The sequence below is a fragment of the Astyanax mexicanus genome, chromosome 10 (genome assembly GCF_023375975.1).
Source record: "Astyanax mexicanus isolate ESR-SI-001 chromosome 10, AstMex3_surface, whole genome shotgun sequence".
NCBI lineage: Eukaryota > Metazoa > Chordata > Actinopteri > Characiformes > Acestrorhamphidae > Astyanax > Astyanax mexicanus.
In genome coordinates, this window is record NC_064417.1 from 39,702,917 (window position 1) to 39,723,571 (window position 20,655).

The 20,655-nt window shown below is 36.0% G+C and overlaps 1 protein-coding gene across 2 annotated transcripts in view; it reads left to right on the forward strand.

The window, feature by feature from the left end:
• The window catches only part of arap3 (ArfGAP with RhoGAP domain, ankyrin repeat and PH domain 3), a 39,347-nt gene extending 27,251 nt beyond the window's left edge, over nucleotides 1-12,096 (forward strand). For both annotated transcript variants that reach the window (XM_049484030.1, XM_007246456.4), the window contains exons 17-34: nucleotides 53-155; nucleotides 387-585; nucleotides 744-807; nucleotides 1,163-1,326; nucleotides 2,230-2,442; nucleotides 2,567-2,672; nucleotides 2,781-2,928; nucleotides 3,081-3,149; nucleotides 3,555-3,629; nucleotides 3,722-3,836; nucleotides 3,953-4,081; nucleotides 4,488-4,624; nucleotides 6,585-6,667; nucleotides 6,781-6,816; nucleotides 6,939-7,002; nucleotides 7,103-7,246; nucleotides 7,372-7,410; nucleotides 10,368-12,096. In XM_049484030.1, the coding sequence (XP_049339987.1) occupies nucleotides 53-155; nucleotides 387-585; nucleotides 744-807; nucleotides 1,163-1,326; nucleotides 2,230-2,442; nucleotides 2,567-2,672; nucleotides 2,781-2,928; nucleotides 3,081-3,149; nucleotides 3,555-3,629; nucleotides 3,722-3,836; nucleotides 3,953-4,081; nucleotides 4,488-4,624; nucleotides 6,585-6,667; nucleotides 6,781-6,816; nucleotides 6,939-7,002; nucleotides 7,103-7,246; nucleotides 7,372-7,410; nucleotides 10,368-10,778 (2,299 nt within the window). In that variant the 3' untranslated portion in view covers nucleotides 10,779-12,096. The remainder of the gene's footprint in view (nucleotides 1-52; nucleotides 156-386; nucleotides 586-743; nucleotides 808-1,162; nucleotides 1,327-2,229; nucleotides 2,443-2,566; nucleotides 2,673-2,780; nucleotides 2,929-3,080; nucleotides 3,150-3,554; nucleotides 3,630-3,721; nucleotides 3,837-3,952; nucleotides 4,082-4,487; nucleotides 4,625-6,584; nucleotides 6,668-6,780; nucleotides 6,817-6,938; nucleotides 7,003-7,102; nucleotides 7,247-7,371; nucleotides 7,411-10,367) is intronic.
• Nucleotides 12,097-20,655: the final 8,559 nt, after the last annotated feature.

Below are 20,655 nucleotides of genomic sequence, written 5' to 3' on the forward strand. Positions count from 1 at the left end.
TCCATTTTATGCCAAATTATGTTTTTTTTTTATTATTTTTCAATGATTTCAGGTTTCGATACACTTTTGAACTTTACCTAACATCTGAAAAGCTTGTTCAGTTTGGCCTGGAGACCCCTGATGCACTGCAAAGCTGGGCAAAAGCTATTGGAAAGGTAGTATAAACACAACAAAGCAATTACGATGAATCAATTATGAAATCTACTTCTACTGTTCTTTTAGCTACTTTGCATATTATCCATGTTAGCTTTATAGCTACAGTACAAACATAACTCTGTAGTTTAACTTTATTAAAGGTTGGGAAGGGTATAAATATTTTATACCATAAAAAATATGATGTGTATTTGTTTAGGAGTGTGTGTAAAGCTGGTAACTGTGATTTTTAGGCCACCACTCCTCTGAGCTGCCACTGCTTACTGGCCCGGGAGTTTGAACGGGTGGGTGTGCTACGCTATAAGGCTATGCTGGACCCGCAGCAGTGGAAAGAAGGGTTTTTTGTCCTGCAGAAGTCCAACCTCTTCATCTGCCCCGGAAACGATGGAGCTGCTGAAGACATCATCAATCTGAAACGCCTCCAGGAACTGAGTGAGTCTCAAAACCTTGCTGCAGTTTAGCTGAGAGGGTATTTTTTTGTAATTTGTTTAACAGAACATTTCCAGTACACCATTGTCATCTAACTTGACATGTTTGTTCAGTGTACATCATCTGTCTTGTGTCTGTTTTCTCTGTTTGGTATGTTGTAGGTATAGCATCTGAGACAGAAAACCACGAAAAGAAGGATATTTTAGTTTTGGTTGAGAAAGGAAGGTAAGAATACACCTTCAGGAAAATAATATAATCAAGAATATACATAAACAATGCTGTAAAAAGTTTTAGACCCCTGTTTAAATAACTACATTTTATACATCTTATGCCAATCATATTTAGTCAGTGTTTCTGTGTTTTGGTGTATAAGGTAGCAGTTATGCAGTTTCTTTCTAGATAATGTTAATTAATTAAGATTAAAGTTAATTAAAGTCAGTGACCTGTGACCAGTTTGAGAGCTTCAGTTAATGACCAGCCTTGATTTAGGCCAACTCATTCCTGGACTAATACACTGATGTACCAAAAACAACTGGCTGATGAAATTGTGTGTGTCTGTGTGTCTACGTCTGTTGTGTAGGACTCTGCACCTGCAGGGAATGGGACGAATGGATTTTTCCCTTTGGTATGCAGACATCCAGAAGGCTGCAGGAGGGAAGGCCAACACACTGAAGGATCAGCAGCTCAGCAGGAATGACATCCCCATCATAGTGGACAGCTGCATTGCCTTCATCACCCAGTATGGTGAGAATGACATGCACTGATGTTTAAAACTCATAATCAGATTAAAATCCTGTTAATAATTTATGGCACTTTGTTTGAGAATGTATGAAGAAAAAATATTACAATTACTGTAGGAGGTCTGTGGACAGCAGTGAAGAATTTTTGGGATGCAGATAATTTAAGTTTTTTTTTTTTTTTTTTTTTCCTATTTTTAACTACAATTGACACAATCGATTACGCAACCCACTCATTAGGACTCCCCCTATCAGTAGTGATGCCCCAACATCAAGAGGGTGAATACTAGCACATGCCTCCTCCAATACATGTAAAGTCTGACACCGCCTCTTTTTGAACTGCTGCTAATGCTGCATTGATGAGTAGCATCACAGAGCTAACGCTCGGAGGAAAGCGCAGCGACTCGGTTCTGATACATCAGCTCACAGACGCCTTGTGGTGATCGACATCACCCTAGGAGTGATGTGGGGAAAGAGCGCCATCTACCCATCCAGAGAGAGCAAGGCCAATTGTGCTCTCTCAGGGCTCCGGCAGCCAATTTAAGTTATTCTGAGAAAAAAAAATATGAAGGCAGTCAAAAAGAAAGGACCTCCAAATTAACCAGAGATATTGATGTGAACTAATGATGATTAAAAAATTGCAAAATATAATAAAGTAAAAATTCTATATGATTGGGTCAGTAGATCAGGGTAAAACCTTCTAACCCGCTAAATATAGCTTTTAGCCTTAAATAAGAAAAACACATTGGCATACTGGTACTACTAGGCATTATTAGAACATTTCTAATTTCTTTTTCTTTTTAAAGACAATATCTTGCATTTTTTAAACTAATCCATATTGTAGTTATTAGACAGGCCCTACAAAAGTGAATTGTTTCTTGTTCTCAAACTGATTGCCTTGTATTCTCAGGCCTGGGCCACGAGGGCATCTACAGAAAAAATGGAGCCAAATCCAGAATCAAGCTTTTGATGGATGAGTTCAGGAAGGACGCTCGCAATGTGAAGCTGCGTATCGGGGATAACTTCATTGAGGATGTGACTGATGTGCTGAAGAGATTCTTCCGTGAGATCGATGACCCCATCTTCATGGCTGACCTGCACCCCTACTGGAAGGATGCAGCCAGTCAGTGCAGTTTATCATACTTAGACGTTGATGATGTCTCTTTGTCTCATGCCTGAGAGATAAAGGAATATTAGATTTCAGTGCATGCTGAGAGTTTGTATTGATTTATTTTTGTTCTCTGCAGAGACATCTAATAAGATGCAGAGACTGGATAGATATAAGGAGCTCATCCGTGGATTGCCGCGGGTCAACCGGACCACTTTAGCAGCTCTCATCAGTCACTTGTACAGGTTGGCTGTTTTGAAATATACAATTCTGAATGTCTGTGCAATTTTTGTAATGATTGGTTAACTCTCCTTATCTATTTCTCTCTCTCTCTCTCTCTTTCTCTATATCAGAGTACAGAAGTGTGCTGACCTTAATCAGATGTGCACAAAGAACCTGTCCCTGCTGTTTGCCCCTAGTCTCTTTCAGACAGATGGAAAAGGGGAGCATGAAGTGAAAATTGTAGAGGACCTCATTGACAACTACCTCTATGTGTTTGATGTGAGTGGACAAACCAACCACTACATTATTGTCAATGCTGTTTGTAACATCATTGTGTTGTATGTCATTTAGAATGTCAATAATATTTAAAAATGTTTTCATACGGTTAATATAATTGGTAAAACGTCTCAGAATTTACTTTTGTTTTGAAGATTGATGAAGAGCACAAAACCCAGATCGAACTGGAGATTAGTCTCATCACAACCTGGAAGGACACACAGGTACATAAAAATTACATCCACTGATTCATTAGATGCTACTGTATCTGACCTAACATGCGTAGTGGGCCTTGCCTTCCTAGAGAACATGTGGGGCCTGTAATTGTAGCCCAGTTGGGATCCAGAAAGGTTCAGTGATAGGACCAAGGAGTGGTTAAACATGGGTCCCAAGCCTATATTTAGATGGGGCTCATTTGAAAACCCCAAATGGGTCCCAGTAAATATGTGTATAATGTACAAACCCACTCTATACCCACCTGTAACTCACCCGGCCCACAATCCACCCATGTAAGCCCCAAATAACAGCTATTGTGGAAGCAACTAATGGAGATCCAAATAAAACAATGAATTAACTAATAAAACATGAGCATGTTGTCTGAACTTACAATATTGTCTCTTTTCGTCCAGCTCTCCCAGGCAGGAGACCTCATTATTGAAGTCTATTTAGAGGAGAAAACAGCCGACTGCTGCATCACTCTTAAAGTAGGTGTAAAAAAAAAGTAATATACCACTGTTCTGCTGTCTGTTAGAAAATGTATGATATATTTAAAAAAATGTGATTTGTTTATCTGCAGGTTTCTCCCACTATGTGTGCCGAGGAGCTAACTAACCAGGTGCTGTATCTGAGAAACGTCCCAGCTGGCGAGAATGTGTGGATGACCTTTGAAGTGATTGAGGATGGAGAACTTGGTAAATTATGTCTTACTGTAGCACTGATGTATTAGCATGAAAAATCATAGTTTACTTATTATATTTAGCATATACTTAGTTCTAACCACTGTGAACAAATATGCAATGTGTTTTAGAGCGGCCTCTCCATCCAAAAGAGAAGGTTCTGGAACAAGCCCTCCAATGGTGTAAGATGGCTGATCCCAGCTCAGCATACCTGTTGGTCAAGAAGGTTCCCAGGGCGGATGTAATAGATATCTTTACAGGTACATTTGATTTAGTTTCCAGTGTATCAAATGATTTTTTTCAGCTATTCCTAGTGTGTTATTTGTAGTTCCATGGCTGCACATTGTTATTATAGTACTTGATTTATTTACAACAGATTTAAATAAATTAATGGAATTTGATATATTGATGCTGTTTTCACATACTGAATTGTAAACAATCTTTGAGAGCTTTTCTAACAATAGGCCATAGCATGTTTTATACCAGAAGTGTACACTGTTTTCCAGATCATTGTCATATATTGCTACACCATGTGCCTTAATTTCTTACCTGCATTTTAAATTAATCTAATTTAAATCTTTGTGTAAAAGATTAAAACACTGCATATTAAAACTCCATGTTTAATGCACAATAAGCTAATAAGCTTTTTTCCTCTGTACCTCACAGCCTACAAAAGTGAAATTATGAAGTTCGGTGTTCTAAAGTGCCGAGAGGAGACGCCCAAACTTCTGCAAGGAACCAAATTCCAGGAGCGTGGCTTCCAAATCAGAGACCACAAGTTACTCCTAATGAAGGATAAAAAAGTAAGTCTGGTGGTATTAACATCTTGCCCACATTACAACAAATATGATCTCTGTAGAAAAAAAATATAGGTTAATAAACCTGAACTGTATAGCACTGTACAGTCATTTCAGCCACTTAGATTAAAGCTATTTCTCATAGCAAGTAGAGTATTGTCAGAGTAAAAACTACAGATCATATTGAAACAGATGTAGGTAAAAATAAATACAAACTACACCACTCTTAAGATCTTGAGTGCTAGTTTGGAGAATAAAGCTTTTTAATGGAATTAGTGTTTAGTAATGTTAAATCGAGTGAGCTGGTAATGGAATTAAACAACTAGTTGGTTGGAGCAGCCAAGAGACATCTGGAGTTATTCAATTTATTCTCCAGCTCATGTTATTTAAAACCAAGTGTTGCATGATAACTATAAACAATTGATGTATTAAAGGCCACAGTAATGCAAAACCAATACTTTTTATATAAATGTTATTAGCATGTACTGTATTTTCCGCACTATAAGGCGCCTCTAAAATATTGAAATTTTCCTAAAATCGTCAGTGCGCCTCATAATCAGTTGCGCCTTATGTATAAATTCCAGTGTTGTGCGTAAACGACTTCAAAAGAACGCGTTCATTGAACATGCTCATTTTTTCGTGAACGTTGAACTGAATGCCAACACATTTTTTAATAAAGAACTTGAACGTGAATTAGTTCACATTATGTGTCATGAACGGCAGACATCCCTGTAAATGAACGTTGTCTAGTTATTAGAGAGAGAGAGATACAGAGAGAGAGAGAGAGAGAGATACAGAGAGAGAGATACAGAGAGAGAGATACAGAGAGAGAGATACAGAGAGAGAGATACAGAGAGAGAGATACAGAGAGAGAGATACACAGAGAGAGATACACAGAGAGAGATACACAGAGAGAGATACAGAGAGAGATACAGAGAGAGAGATACAGAGAGAGAGATACAGAGAGAGAGATACAGAGAGAGAGCAATGATGGGAGTGAGAGAAAGCGCTGCAATTAAAAAAAAAATGGCTAGTGGAAGTGATGGTACGGAGACAGACACAGATTCTCCTTATGAACATTTTCATCACCTGGTAAGAAACCCACAATTGCAGTGTCATGAGCAAATGTCTACAATGAGCAGTTTCAAAGAACGTATAGTGATTTCTAGCTTGTAGTCTGAAAAAAAGTATTTATTTGAATATCTCACGAAAAAAAGTAAAATGAACTGAACTTTGAACTAGTTCAGAATTAAAATTGTGATTTTTGAACGTGAACTGTTCACTTTGAGCATGTATGAACTGAACTTGAATTAGTTCAGAAAATCTGTGAACTGGCACAACACTGATGAATTCTATTAGTCAGGTTGTAAGTAGCAGTAAAGCCTCTCCGCTGAAGTACAGCGTTATAAAGCTGGAGCAGTATTAACCGCAGCGCTAGCTCTTTCCTTGTTCAGAGGCGAGTACATTGGACTGTAGTCTGCATGTTACTGTGTTAAAACAAGCTACGTGGGGCATTTAATAGCGCTAAGCACTGCTAACAGTGCTAGTACTTCTGCTAACCACGCTAAAATAATGGAAATCTAAGCTTAATGTAAATAAATGGAAGCGCTTTACTCACCCAAATAAACAGTTTTTTTTTAAGATTTACAGTTTTATTTAATAAGGCACCCCCACATCCTTGTTCCTTACTGTTGTCACTTAAAATGCACCTTAGAATCCGGTGCGCCTTATGTATGACAATAAACCAGAAAATAGACATTCATTGGTAGTGTGTTTTATAATACGGTGTGCCTAATAGACCATAAAATACGGTAGTCTAATATTAGTTTTTACTGGCCAAACAATAGTAAAACTTTCTTTTAGTTCTAAAATGAATAGGTGTATTGAAACTTTTTGACAGTATTGTATCAATGTGAATGAATGTATTAATGTACTGTTTTTTTTATTTTTTTTTATATAATTTCAGAGCAACAAACCAGAAAAGGAGTGGCCTCTAAAAACTGTGAAGATTTACGTTGGTATAAGAAGGAAGTTAAAACCGCCCACCAAGTAAGACAGTATTTTCTTTTTTCTGCTTCACTATAAAACGAATTTTCCAGTTGTTTATACATAATTAGCCGGTCCTTGACTTTCCTCTGAATTAATCATTCACCTTCCTGCAGATGGGGTTTCACTGTGATGATAGACAAACATCAGATGTAAGTGTTTCCTTCTGACAGAGCTGAACTGGTCAAATGATCATTCTTTTATAACGGCTACATTACGGATTAAGTTGTTATGTTTGCGTAATGGGTTGAGATCACTTTGCTCATCTTGGCAGGTACCTCAGTTGCTCCAGTGAAACGGAGCTTTGGGATTGGATGACCAGTCTGCTGAAAGCCCAGGCATGTGACATCACTCTTTGTTTGGATATCATTTTGGATATCAGGTGATCACTGGAAACTCTGTCGTGACTGCGCTCTGATTGTTTGATTGGTTTCTCAGAACGATGACTTGCGGCCACCTGTGATGAGACGCCACTCCTCCTCTGATATCTCCAAGCAGAAGTTTGGCACCATGCCTTTAGTGCCCATCAGAGGAGAGGAGAGCAACACCAACTCCACCATGCTATCAGCTAACCAGACCCTGGTAATGCAAACTGATTTTATACTGTTTTGGCGCCCTCTAGTGCCTCAATGTGTGCAGTGCTCATTGACTCATTAAGATTGTGGAAATTTGAGGTCTCATGAGTTTTATTTGCGTTGTGTTTACAGAGGAAGCTTCATGATAGGAGGACACTTTCAATGTACTTTGTAAGTATGCCTTTTATTCTGATCAGCTGGTTGGATGCTTGTTTGATAATTGGTGTATATTACATTGTTAAAAATAAAGATGCTAGCAGTGTTCTTTGGTGCAATGCTGTAATATAACTGCTTTTGTTTCCCCCAAGTAATTGCACAGACATCATATCAGTATCTATTAGCATCAGTACATTCCCAGCCACAACCATGTATTGAGATGTTGCAAGACATATTGAGGCATGTCTTAAGAAATGAAGACATGTCTTTAAGCAATGTAAATGACAGTAATAATAATGAGAATCAGAATAATTAATTGTATATATAGACACTTTTCAAATTAGCCATGAAAACTGTACAATGGATATAAAAATGTAAAAAAAAAAACAAGTTAAATAAAAGTATTAAGCAAAGAATTAGAAAATGAGTATAATGAATGCCCTTTGTTCTCTCTCCCTCTCTCTCTTTCTGTCATATATATATTTCAATATACGGGAATAACACAGCTTTAAGCCTTCCAAGTACTGATGTTACATATATATACATGCACAAATACATGCACACTTCTAAACTAAATGGAGGTTATAACCTTGTTTGTTCTGTGTAAACATTGATGACTATTTAAATTAAATAATAGTACTGGATATTCCTTTTTTTGACCTATTACATATTATTTATGTAAGAAAAAAGATATAACAGATATATAAAATCTTGAATATAAGACACACAATTTCCACAGAACTTTAAATAGATATTTTGTCTAAGCTTGCTATTTTGTCTAATATTGATATAACAGTAATTTACTTCCTGTAGGGTTATGCAGTGTTCAAATATGGTGGACTATTTTTAGGTGTTCATCCACCTCTGGCAATACTCAGGATTTCAATATCAGTGCCAGTCTTGGTTATTTAAAGAAATGTTTTTTTGAGTGAGATGTGTAAGGGTAAAGAAGATTTTTAAGAGCTGCTACATGATATACAGGTTCTAAACCAGTAAACCGTATGTTTTCAAAACAGTACATTAATGTATATTACTATTAAAGAACATTTGAAACTGTGTTGCTATATATATTTCAAATCTGAATGTTATTAAATGTAGTATTTCATAGTGTTAGTTTAAGAAGATTAAGAGTTAATAAGTTGTTGGTGATGCGTTAGCAGGACCTTTGCAGTACAGTTTCTCTAATTGAGGAATTCCATCAGATTTCCTCGGCCCTCCCGTTCCTGTTGGGAGCTGAGATTTCCTGATAGGACCCCATCAGGATGTTGAGCTGAATGTCTAAAGTGAAGACAACAGGATGTGCAGGGTGGAAGAATTGTTCCACTGTATTGTTCTGTGACTATAGCCTTGAGGGCAGGCTGGGGCCTCAGCTCAGCGCTTGTGTTTTGGCCGGGAAAATCGTGTAGCCTCTGGTGGGGCCTGAGCCTAAAGCATTTGCAAGCAAATTGCTTGCTGGCTTTTTTCTTTTGTTCCCAGTGTATTCTGCAATCATCTCCTAGTTGTTACTGTGATACTAAAACAATGGATTAAACTGGGAGAAAGAAACCTCTTGAATGTGGTAACTGTAGACTGTAGATCTCGTAGATATACAATTGTTATTGAAATTTACCAAAAATATTTTTAAAGTGGGTAGGGTCTAAAACTTAAATGTACCTTAAACTGCAATAATAAAGTGTAAAATAAGTAACTGGCTATTAGCAAAGTAGAATACTTTAAATTTACATTGGATAACAATAGACTTAAATAAGGGAAAGGATGCATTTTATAAACTGGATATTAGTAGTAGCTGCCATTCCTAACTTTGCGTCAATCTGACAGACAAGTTGTTTGTCAGTTTGTCTGTTGTGGTTGTGTTTGATGCACTTGAGGTGGTTAGCACTCTGGCTAATTTAGCACACTCCTTATCAAACTATTAATTCCTTTCTTCAACCCTTCTTTTTATTCTTCAGATTAACCCTGTATTCATGCAAATATGCATCATATAAAATAGGACGAGAAGAAAGCGTTGTGTATGAGCCTCTCTTTCATGTTTAGAGCCACACTGTTGAAAATATGAACATCGTTTTGTTCCCCTTTGTCTGTGCTTTGTCAGATTTCTTTTTGGTTTGTTGCTTGTTGCTCTGTCACCATGTCACCATGTTGCTTGCTGTTTGTTGCCAAATTGTGGCTACAAATGGTATCTTCTTATAGGAAGTGACTGGTTAGTTGTTGCACTCTTGCCTGCTTGTGTGCATGGTGTGTAAAATATCAGCTAGGAGTGCACATTTTTGGCTGTTATTAGAATTCATGAGGGGTGGCACAATGACACTTGCTGGTAGTGGTGTGTGTCGCACAGCTGTTGGGGTTTTGGGTTCAATACCAGCTCTGGTCAATGTCTATAAGAAGTTTGGTGCATTATCACCATGTCGGCATGGGTTTCCTGTTTGCTTAAAACACAGATGGTAGGTAAATTGGCTATGCTAAGTTGCCCCTAAGTGTGAGTGTGTGTGTGTGTGTGTGTGTGTGGTACCTAGGCCTGTCACAATAATTACATTATCGATTTATCGTACAATAAGTGGACATGACCTCAAAGATATTTGATAATCATGATATCGTCTATTGTGTTTATTTGAATGTTTGTTCACATATCTAACAGTGAACGTTATTTTATTATTTTTCAGTCATGCTAAATAACCAATGCTTCTATAACTGTAACTCCATACAAACAGTGTGGACTGCAGTATGTGAAGAAAAAATATATATATTTTTCCAAACTATGATTATTTAAAATGTTGTGTTTAAAAGAGTATAATTGCTTTGTTATGCTATACTGTTATCATTCTGTCAGTGGAATGTAAATGGTTTTAAAATGACAATAATATCGTTTATTGCAATAATATCTGGGATGATAAACACATTACTTCTATTCTTACATATGTACTCCCAAAAAATATTGTGAAATATAATGATGTGTATATAATGATGTTCTTTAGCCCATGAAGGTGCAGCAAGACTCTGTGGAGGAGCGGGATGAGAGCCCTGAGCCGCTCTACGAGGAGGTGGGTGATTTCAGTCTGCAGGTTCTGAAGTCTTTAGAGACCAGCTTCCGGACCAGTGCGCACGCCGAGACCCTGGAGGTCCCGCCCCGGCCCACCAGCCTCGGCCAGAGGACGACCGGCTCCCTGGACCGCGTGATCGGCCCAAACCCAGTGCGCTCTCTCTGTGCCGAGGGTCTGCGAAACCCCGGGGGCTCTCTGGACACTCTGGTGCAGGAGGAGCACCACAGCAGGCGCAGCCAGGGCAGACTGCAGAGCCCCTCACGAGAGCTGCTGCTGCAGGAGCTATCCACAGTCTTCAAAAAGCCACTGGCTGAGGAACAGCATAGTCCTGAGAGCCTGAAGTGAAGTGACTGAAATGTCTGAAATCTGACTGGTCTGAGTGAATGTATTGTCTGTCGTAGTCGAGCAGTTTTTTTTTATGTTTTCCTGCTCATGATGAGTTGAGCACACTTGTTGAACTTGTTGTTTCTAAAGTACATTGAATTTTCAGTGTTATAAAATTTATATAACTTACTTCAATGAAACGTGTAAACTTGTACCAAAGCACTAACAATTTTTAATAGATGTATTGTATGTATTTGTATGAAAGTCTTTGTTTGTATGTAATTGAACTATACTACTGTACTGTGTATATATATATATATATTGCCCTAGTTAACAAAACAGATCCAGATCCAGTTGTGTGTCTTTTAGTGATCTGTTTTAGTACATGTTTTTGGGCCAAACTAAACAAAAATAAGTGCCATCTCACACTTCTCATCTTTGAAAATATATTTCCAGCTTGAATTACTGTTTCACATCCTTGGTTTTTATATTGGTTTTTAAGTATTACTTCTCCAAATTCATTTATTGTTTATTTTTTAATATAAACGGTGCCATAAACCACAATAAGCCCAGTCTGCATGCAAAAACTGGGCATTAACACAGTATTGTTCTTGTACAGCAAATAAAATAAAACAATCTGTATTACATACATCTTTACCAGGAACATGGTCAGTTCTAGAACTTTCGCCTTATTTTTGCCTGTACAATTTGTTGTATTTATTAATTTATTTATATATTCGCCAACATTCTTCAGGATTCAGACCAATGACTCTGTATATATGTTTATATACAGTCATTCATTCAGACACATTGTCGTATGCAAGCAGACTGGAGCTTTTTTCAGCTCGACTTTGATCAGTAGAGGGCAGTGTAGATTCAGCACATAAATGCTCGACAATCTTGTTTGTTCCACTTAACTCTTCTCTACAGACATCTACAGATCTTGTATAGTACCTTATGTATGCTCTGCTACTGTATAATATTAATGAATTTGACCTATTTTCTGCTGATGTTTTTTTTTTATATATATGTTGAGTTATTGTTCGTGCCACCCCCTTTTTGTTCTCTTGCCTGGAATGCAAATGCTTTTGTTTTACTGTTATATTCACTTTTTGCTCTGATAGCATATCAGTATGCTTGTTGGTTAGGCTAATGTTGTAATAATGTTGTATATGGCAGTATTTGTTCAGTGTTCTAAAGCTTGTGGTAGGATTGAAATGTCATTGTACACTGTAAAGGTTAAGGATCTTCTAGTTATAACTGCAGAATATTTTGGTTTTGCCAAATGTGTTACTGAAACTGGAAAAGTATATTGAAATATATATGTCTACTTTTGAAATGGACTCCATGTGTTTACCAGGAAACAAAGAGTCAGTGCTATAGATGATGCTTTATTATACAGAGAATGTGCATCTTTTACTGTATATATGTAGCTCTTAAAATGCTAACCACATTGATTAGTTGTTTAGTAATCCCAAAAGAACGTATATGGTTGCTAATGCTCTTTGGCACACTATAATGTAAAAAGTAAAAGGAAGGAAAAAATACACATTTTAAAATATCTGCAAACAATTATGACAATAAAAATGTTGAACAAAACAGTTGAACAAAATTTAAGCTGCTTTAAAAAGAGTCTTAAAAGTCTTAAAAAGGTACAGCTGCAAACACATTCTAAAAGCTTCATAGTAACAATAATTTGATGCTGCTGTGCAAAAACCTTGTATAACATTAGCTGTTTTTAACTTTTTGACAAAATCATTTCTGGCAACTGTCATTTACATAAAAAAAATGGTAACACTTTACAATAAGGGTCACAAACAACAGTACTCACAACAGTAATTAACATTGTTATATATCATTGTAATGTCTCAACAAATATTAATTGACACTAGTTAAGCCATTATTAAACATCACTAACTTGTATTGCTTCAGTATGTTGTAAATACTGTAATATATGGAGACATTAGTTAAATAACATTTCATGGTTAATAGTGTCTTAACTAGTGTCTATTAATAATTAGTTGAGACTTTCTGTAGTAAGTACTGTTAATTAATGTACCCTTATTGTAAAGTGTTAAAGTGTTACCAAAATTAGACCAATACAGTGACTTAGACTTTGGGCTTTAACTTTACTTCCATGAAGACTGGTAAGAATATTATTTTCTTTTTCCTGTTGTCATTTTAAAGATACTAGTTTACTTAACACACTGGAATCATTATGACTTTTTAGCCTAAATGTCCAACTAAAGGCAAAAATAAAGACTTTTTCTGATAAAGTCTGTACATTACTAAATGTAATGCCGTAAGGAAATGCAGAAGTTTGATTTTTTACTTATTTTTATGTACTTTTGTCCATATACATAGATATACAGTACTATTTAAAACAGTACCATTTAAAACTTTGAACACACATTAATATTAATATTAATATATCATTAATATTTGTTCTGTATGTGTATTATTTAGAGTGAAGGAAAAACAGTTAATAAGAGATCAGTACATCTAGAACTCCATGAAGACCTTCTAAGGTTCTATCTTATGAAGCCGACTGAAAGGATAACCAAAGAATAACACATTTTGGCCTGTTTAATTATTTATTTGTTTGTTTACTTTATAATTGCATATGCGTTCCTTCATAGTGTTGATGTCTTCAATATTAACAGGGTCCGTACGGTCATGAAAAACCTGGAAAAATCATGGAATTTGAAAATAGCAATTTCCAGGCCTGGATAAGTTTTTGGAAAAATAAAAAACACCCAGAAAGTTTTGGAAAAGTCATGGAAATTTGGTCTACAAACCTGTGTTTCAGTTGATCAATGAAGAAAATCTATTTTAAGCTAACAAATACATCAGCTCAGAGTTAATTCAACATTTTATTTGATTGTGTGTAAAAAAAAAAATTCTGATTCATTTTATACCTACTATAATCTATTTTAATGATAGTTTTAGTTGAGTTTTGGGTTTGTTGTCCATGTCTGAATTGATGTTTTAAAAATCCTATGGTCATGAAAACTTGCCTTGAAGGCATGGAAAAGTGATCAAAAAATCCTGGAAATGTATTGGTTAAAACGTGTATGAACCCTGATTAATCTACAATGTAGAAAACATTAAAAACAAACAAAAAAACATTAAATGAGATTACATAAGATAGATTCTCAGAAACCATAAAAACAAATCTGTTAACATGCGGCATATGCTATTTGCATGATGCTACTTGGAATTATGAGCTTATATTACTTGCTATAACAATATAGGCCTTAAAGCTTCAGTATGAATACAGTAAGCAATAAAAATAAGGCAGAAAACATTTCTTTCTTTACATTGCATTCTTACTTTAAAATATATATTTAAAATATACAGTATTAAGAACATATATATTTAAGTAATTTCATATTTAAGTACCTTTATTTTACTTATTTTATCATAACTGCTTAATTTCTTGTTAAATTACTTGTTATAAACTCAAATTATAACCCACACATGGCAGCTGTAGCCAACTCTACTATGTGTTTAATGTTTTTATTGTTAACTATAGTGTCAGATTTTGTTAAGATTTGCCAAAAAATGTGCTTCTGTAATTTACAAACAGATCAGCACACTGCACATACTGATGATTATCATCATCCTTTAAGTTACTTCTGGTTTAAAGACATTGATCTTAGACTAAGCCAGATTGATTTTTTTTCTCATCTTATGTTTACCTACAGCATCACAGTGATCAATAATGAGTTAGTAGAAAAAATTGATAGATAAATATGTTTGCATTTTTTATTTTTAAGAAACCGTTATATTAGCTAAACCTAATAATAGGTTAACTATAACTATAGAAACAGAGGATATGATGGAACTGAGCATTCCTAGAGATAACTTTCAGTATCTTGAGAAAAGGAGGTTATTACTTAAGATAAGACCAGGATTTTGACAAAAAAAACAGAGGATCCGTCAGTCAAAGGTGTCTTCTGGGGAGGTTTAACTTCAAGCGTAATCTCATTATCCTAGCTTTTAACCGGACACCTTCAAAGTAGCTTCACACCGGAGCAACTCCTGTCCAGAGTGAAGTGCTCCCTTTGGGTAAAAGAGCTCACTAATGTGTTTGGTATCAGTTTAGCGCAAATCTTTAGAGACTGACTAAATCAGGATAAACACTGAAATCCAGGTTTATTTGATATTTGATTTCATGTTGAGTTATTGTGGTCATGCTTCAGTGACTTCCTGTATAATGTAAGGCTTTTCCCCAATTTAATGTGAAGTATTTTTAACTATTAAATCTTGTATTACATTTAGAATGATTAATTACTTTTAATATGTTCTTATTGATCCAAGTCATTGAATAATATAACTTTGCTATAACTTTAGCAGTAAATAGATGCATTTGGTCTTCAACAATCAAACGTACATTTAAAGCTACAACCTCAAATCAGAAAAAGCTGACACTAATATGGAAAATGCAACAAAGAAACAAACAAATAAAAAACGTTTATTATTTTTTATTTGTCTTTAATTCGATTGCAGACAGTATGAACCCACTATATTTCATGTTTTGTCTGGTAAACTTCAGTTAGTTTATCAATATACATCCATTTCTGCGTTTCGGGGCTGAATTGCAATCCAAAAAAGTTGGGACAGAGGTAATTTAGGGCTTATAATTAAGTAAAAATCTAAATACTGATGCGATTTCAAACAGATTATGCCAACAGGGAATTGCAAATCATAATTTGTTACAAAAGCAGTATCCACAAAAGGTTGCCATTGAGGAAAAAGGTTGAACCTCCTGGATCTCCTGTTTAAAAATAATGTTCCTCAAAGAAAGATTGAAATGAACCTGCATATTTATCCATCTACACAATATAACAGCATTAAACCATTCAAAGAATCAGATGATGATCATTCAACAATAGCTGATAGAACCACATGGGCAAGGAATCAGTTTGGCAAACCTTTGTCAAGCACTAGAATACATTCACACATTCACAAACACTACCTAAAATTTTATTTTACAAAACAGAATCCTTATGTTAACAATGTCCAGAAGTGTCTTTGAATTCTCTGGGCTCAGATGCCTCTAGGATAGTATGATGCTGTGTGCTCTGCAAAGAGAAATAGGACCATCCAGACTGTTACCAGCAACAAGTGCCCTTCTGTGATGCAGCATTAATGCACAAAAGCACATTGAGATCACCGAGCAACATATGCTGCCTTTTCCAGGGATATCCATGCATATTTCAACAAGAGAAGGCAAAACCACATGTTGCACACATTCATGGCTTGGCTGGAAAAAGTAGAGGGTATGGGTAATGATCTGTACCCAATAGAGAATGTGTGGAGAATTTAAAAATGAAAAATGTGGCAACAGCAAACCTGTACTTTTGTACTATCTTAATACATGTTTGCAGGACAATTGGAACAAAGCAACACCTAAAATTCTTTATTGCTTGATGAGGAGGAGGAATGGTATTGTTAAAAGTGGTAAATGTAATAAATCTGAGAAGCAATACACTCTATATTACTAAATTAAATTTAGTTGATCGGTCAAAATGCCAGATATCCTTTGTTCCGCATTTTCCGTAATTTGTCTCAATTTGTCATTTTCTGATTTGAGGTTATACTTACATTAATTAATATTGCTTTTTGTATATTGTGTTTTATGTGGCACTGCAGTTATTTATTCATACATGGGTGGATGTATAGGTTAAACACTATATATAAGCTCAGCCACATCTCATTGATTTCATAATCATTTTTCAATAGTGTCATTATTTTTACCGTAGATGTCATATTTCATCCCCTATGCAGTCCATTCCTGACACAATTGCAATATGAATGAAACAGCCATCTCAAACTCCCTATCCAGGTGGCTCGAATGCGCATGGGGAGTTTTTTTTTTGTCCTGCGAGGTTGCAGCAGATTCAGACTGGGGGCTCTTGTTCGAGTCGCTTTGTGAGGTTGGGGTCTTTCTGGGGGAAGGAGGGAGAGCAAAGACAAGCCCCAACAAGAGCTTAGGGGATTAAGTTCATTCTCACTGCCACTTCATCACCTCCTTGCTGCCCTCTGCCAGGGCTCTCAATGTGCTCCAGTGTTTTGTGATGGCTGATTCACGCCAGTGAACAATTATAAGAACCATCAGCTCCTCCAAAGGCAGCAGGAAAAATATCCTCAGGGTGGTACTCGCTTACTGAGAACAAGGGCGAAAAAGCTCTAAATCATCAGGCAGCGTGCACGTCGCTCGGCTTCTGACGAACACAGGGTCCAAGAAAACTATAGTGACCGCTTGTCTCTGCAAATCTGAAACTACTCTGGCCTGTGCTGAACTTTTAAACTCACAGCCTCTTTTGTGTGGCATGTCAACATGTTGCTTCATTTGTAATACGTACTTGAACGCTCAGGCTGTGTCTGGTGTCTAGAGCTGGCCTGCTTAGTTTTGCACTAGAACTCAAGCAGGTATTTAAAGCCAAAGGGGTTCTATATAGTAGTGAATAAATATATTTCCCCCTGATTTGTAATAATTGGAAATCTTGTTGGTGCAAAAAACATATTAAAGGTTTTGTTTAAAGAATTACAATAATTGTTCCTTCTATGTCAAGAGACAATTGAGCCAGACAAATAAACATTTATGCATTCAAATTGCTGTTTAATTTGTCATGGTTTTAGACAGGGTCATTTCCTTTACTACAGAACCTTTGAAAATGAAGAGTAAGATTCATTTTAAATGGTGAATCAATTTTAAGACAAGCCTTTTACTGTTAAGTACTGATTGCACTGTGGTTGGTAATGCGCTGCGCTTGAATAACTGTACTTTTCTACCTGTACAGTGTGGTCCTTTGAACAGAGTTGTGAGATTTACTTCATTGTTTAATAAATGATTGAATTAATCAATTTATTTACCTCTTACCTATCTTACCTATAGATTTAGCATAACAGTGTTTTGCTGTATGTACAAACCTGTGCTAGCATAACAACAGTAAATGTAAGTATATTGAATTGTCTACTAAATTATACCAAATGCATAAAGATTGTAAAATGTTAATTGATTATTTTCCAAAGACACTACTAAAAAATTAAGGGAATTCTTAAATCACTCATTGGATCTTAAGTGGAAAATATATACTGATATAAAGTAGTTCAGAACAAAATAACAACATAACAGTCAGTGGAAACTAAAATCATCAATGTATGGAGGGCTGGACACTGTCTGTGCTGGGAGAGACAGCAAACGATCTTGTGACAGCAGGTATGGATGTGACTTTTTGGAAGAGCTGATCTACCCGTGCAACCTGAAAGGGCTGCATCCAGTAATGACAAAGACATTGGCAAAATGCAAAACTAGAGAACAGAGTCAGTCAGTTTTTCTTTTTCATAAAAGGAGGTGAGCCTCATTCATAATGGATTATGGTTCCTAACTGGACAGATTGATATCCCTATATTTCATTTATTTCTATTGTGCACATATTTTTTTATTTAGTCAAAGCATTTCACTGCAGGTTTACTGTGTATAACCATGTATGTGAGAAACAGAGTTTGAGCTTTGATTAATAATATTAGTAAAAAATTATTACACAGAAACTAAAAAAGGCAAGAATGAATGACAACAGTGTATCCAGCAGTCAATTGATCATGAATCAGTCAGCCAATCAAACAGCCCTTCTCACTTGCCTACATGAATTCAGTGGTGATTTCCTTACCTTCAAATGTTTCTTTAAATTCAGGTGGACAGTGATATTCTCCACTGTTGGACACTGTTACACTCAACTAGAGTAGTAGTACTAGAGTAATTGAGAAAGAAAGGAAAGAAAATGCATGATGAACATCAATAAAAGCAAAAAAATAAAAAAACAGAAAAGCTTTTTCACTGTAAACCACTTGAACATGTTGTACTTATATGCTATAAAGTTGTAATTACAATCTTTTGAGGTGTGGTTAAAGGCATCAGCATGGTATTCTCAGTACAGCTAGCTAACCATGCTAAAAGCCAAATAAATGATAAGGCAGGCTGGCTTAATGATGAAGCTACTCATTGATTTAGTGGTACATTAACTTCACTTTTGTATCACTTATTTCAGTTCACTTGCAATTTTACCAAATATGCAGATCAGTGCAATCTATCATGGAACTGCTATATGGTAACTGGGTAACTGGGAGCTGGTAGCAGTAAAGCTAATAGCTCCACTCTCTGCAGTACTGATGAAATATTAGCTAACTAAAGTACCACTGGCATGAGTAAATAATATAAGATAATGATAACATTGTTTTTAAATTCTCACATGAACACTGGAAGTTAAAATTGAACACATCAACTTTTGTCATGAACCATGAAGTGGCCGAGTTGTGACTTAACCCAATGCTATTCCAACATCACAAAGAAGGTAATCAACAGCAAAATGTCAAATAATAATGTGCAATTTTTGTTAATGATTCTAACAGCAATGCTGTTCAATCACTGCATGTTATTATGCTACATATGTGTTCCAAAACACCAGAAAAGGTCTAAAATCAATGTAAAAATGTAAAATCTGTGTGAAAAATGTTTACCTTAAACCTTTCCTTTGCTATACTTTGTCCTAACAGTTTTAAATGTATTTGTTAACCATTTTTATTAACATTAATTTATGGGTCTACAGCAGTGTGACTGGTGCTACAGGTGTTTTAATCCTTAGCTGCTGGCTAAGCTAGCATTAGCTAAGGTTCTCTAGCTAGCTGCAGACCCCATCAAACACCACTGTACAGGTTGGAAATCATCTAGCTGCTGTGTTATTGACTATAAAATGTGCAATATTTTCCAAAAGTTTCTTGGGACAGCATTATAGATATAAAAGTTGGATATAATTTAGAGTAGAGTAGTGCATAGCTTACTTCTCAGACCATGATGCTACCACCACCATGTTTGACTGTAAGCAAGGGACAGTTGACATAACAGAAGCTGGAAACCATCTGAGCCAAACAAGTTTATCCTGGTCTCATCCAACCACAGAATATGGTTCCAGTAATCCAACCATCCTGGACTGCTTGTCATCAACCTACAGATTGCTGGCTTTTGTGTGTCAGCTTTAGAAGAGATGACTGCCATTTAGACCAAGTTGTTACAGTATGCTGCATATGGTCTAAACACTAACCTCTGCAGCAATGCTGGCAGCACTCTTTGCCATGAGGTGCCAGGTTGAATATCTAGTGGCCAGTATGAAAGAACTGTACTAAAAACACCAGATTTAACAGTCCTGCTCCCCATCACACCTGTGACCCTATAATTCTAACAAGTCACATGACACCAAGAAGGGACAATGACACATTTGGGCACAAATTGGACATATTCAGTATGATGTGTACTCATATGCTGCCAGCTATTTAGACATTAGCGGTTGTATAGTGAATTATTTTCAGCATATAGTAAATCTATACTGTTATACAAGCTATACACTGATTACTTAATTTCTACTTCAAGTTTCTGTGGTGTAAAATATTTGCAAAAATGAAAATGCACATAATACTGAATGGAAAAGGGCAAAATAAAAGTCTAAAGTCAAATTGTGATGACATATCAAGCTGTGAGCACCTCCAGAGCGTCTGGAAATACAACATACAATTTCATTTGTTTTCTTGACCCAATACATCTAACACTGTCCTATATTCCCAACACCACACATATACTACCCTTTACAATCATTTTATAACTATACACTACACTTTTCTCTCTATACTCCATATATTAACATATACTACTCTATTGCTCATATACTCTCTATACTACCCTAAAGACTATATATGCTGTATAAGTGTCCAGCTTGTATAAATCAATGGTGATTTTCTGATCAGTTAGCATGGGTGGCCAATGGCTGGAAATGAAAGCTTTAAAAGATTGCTTTTGACAATCTAATCTGACAAAATAAATTCAAAATTTTGTTATGTA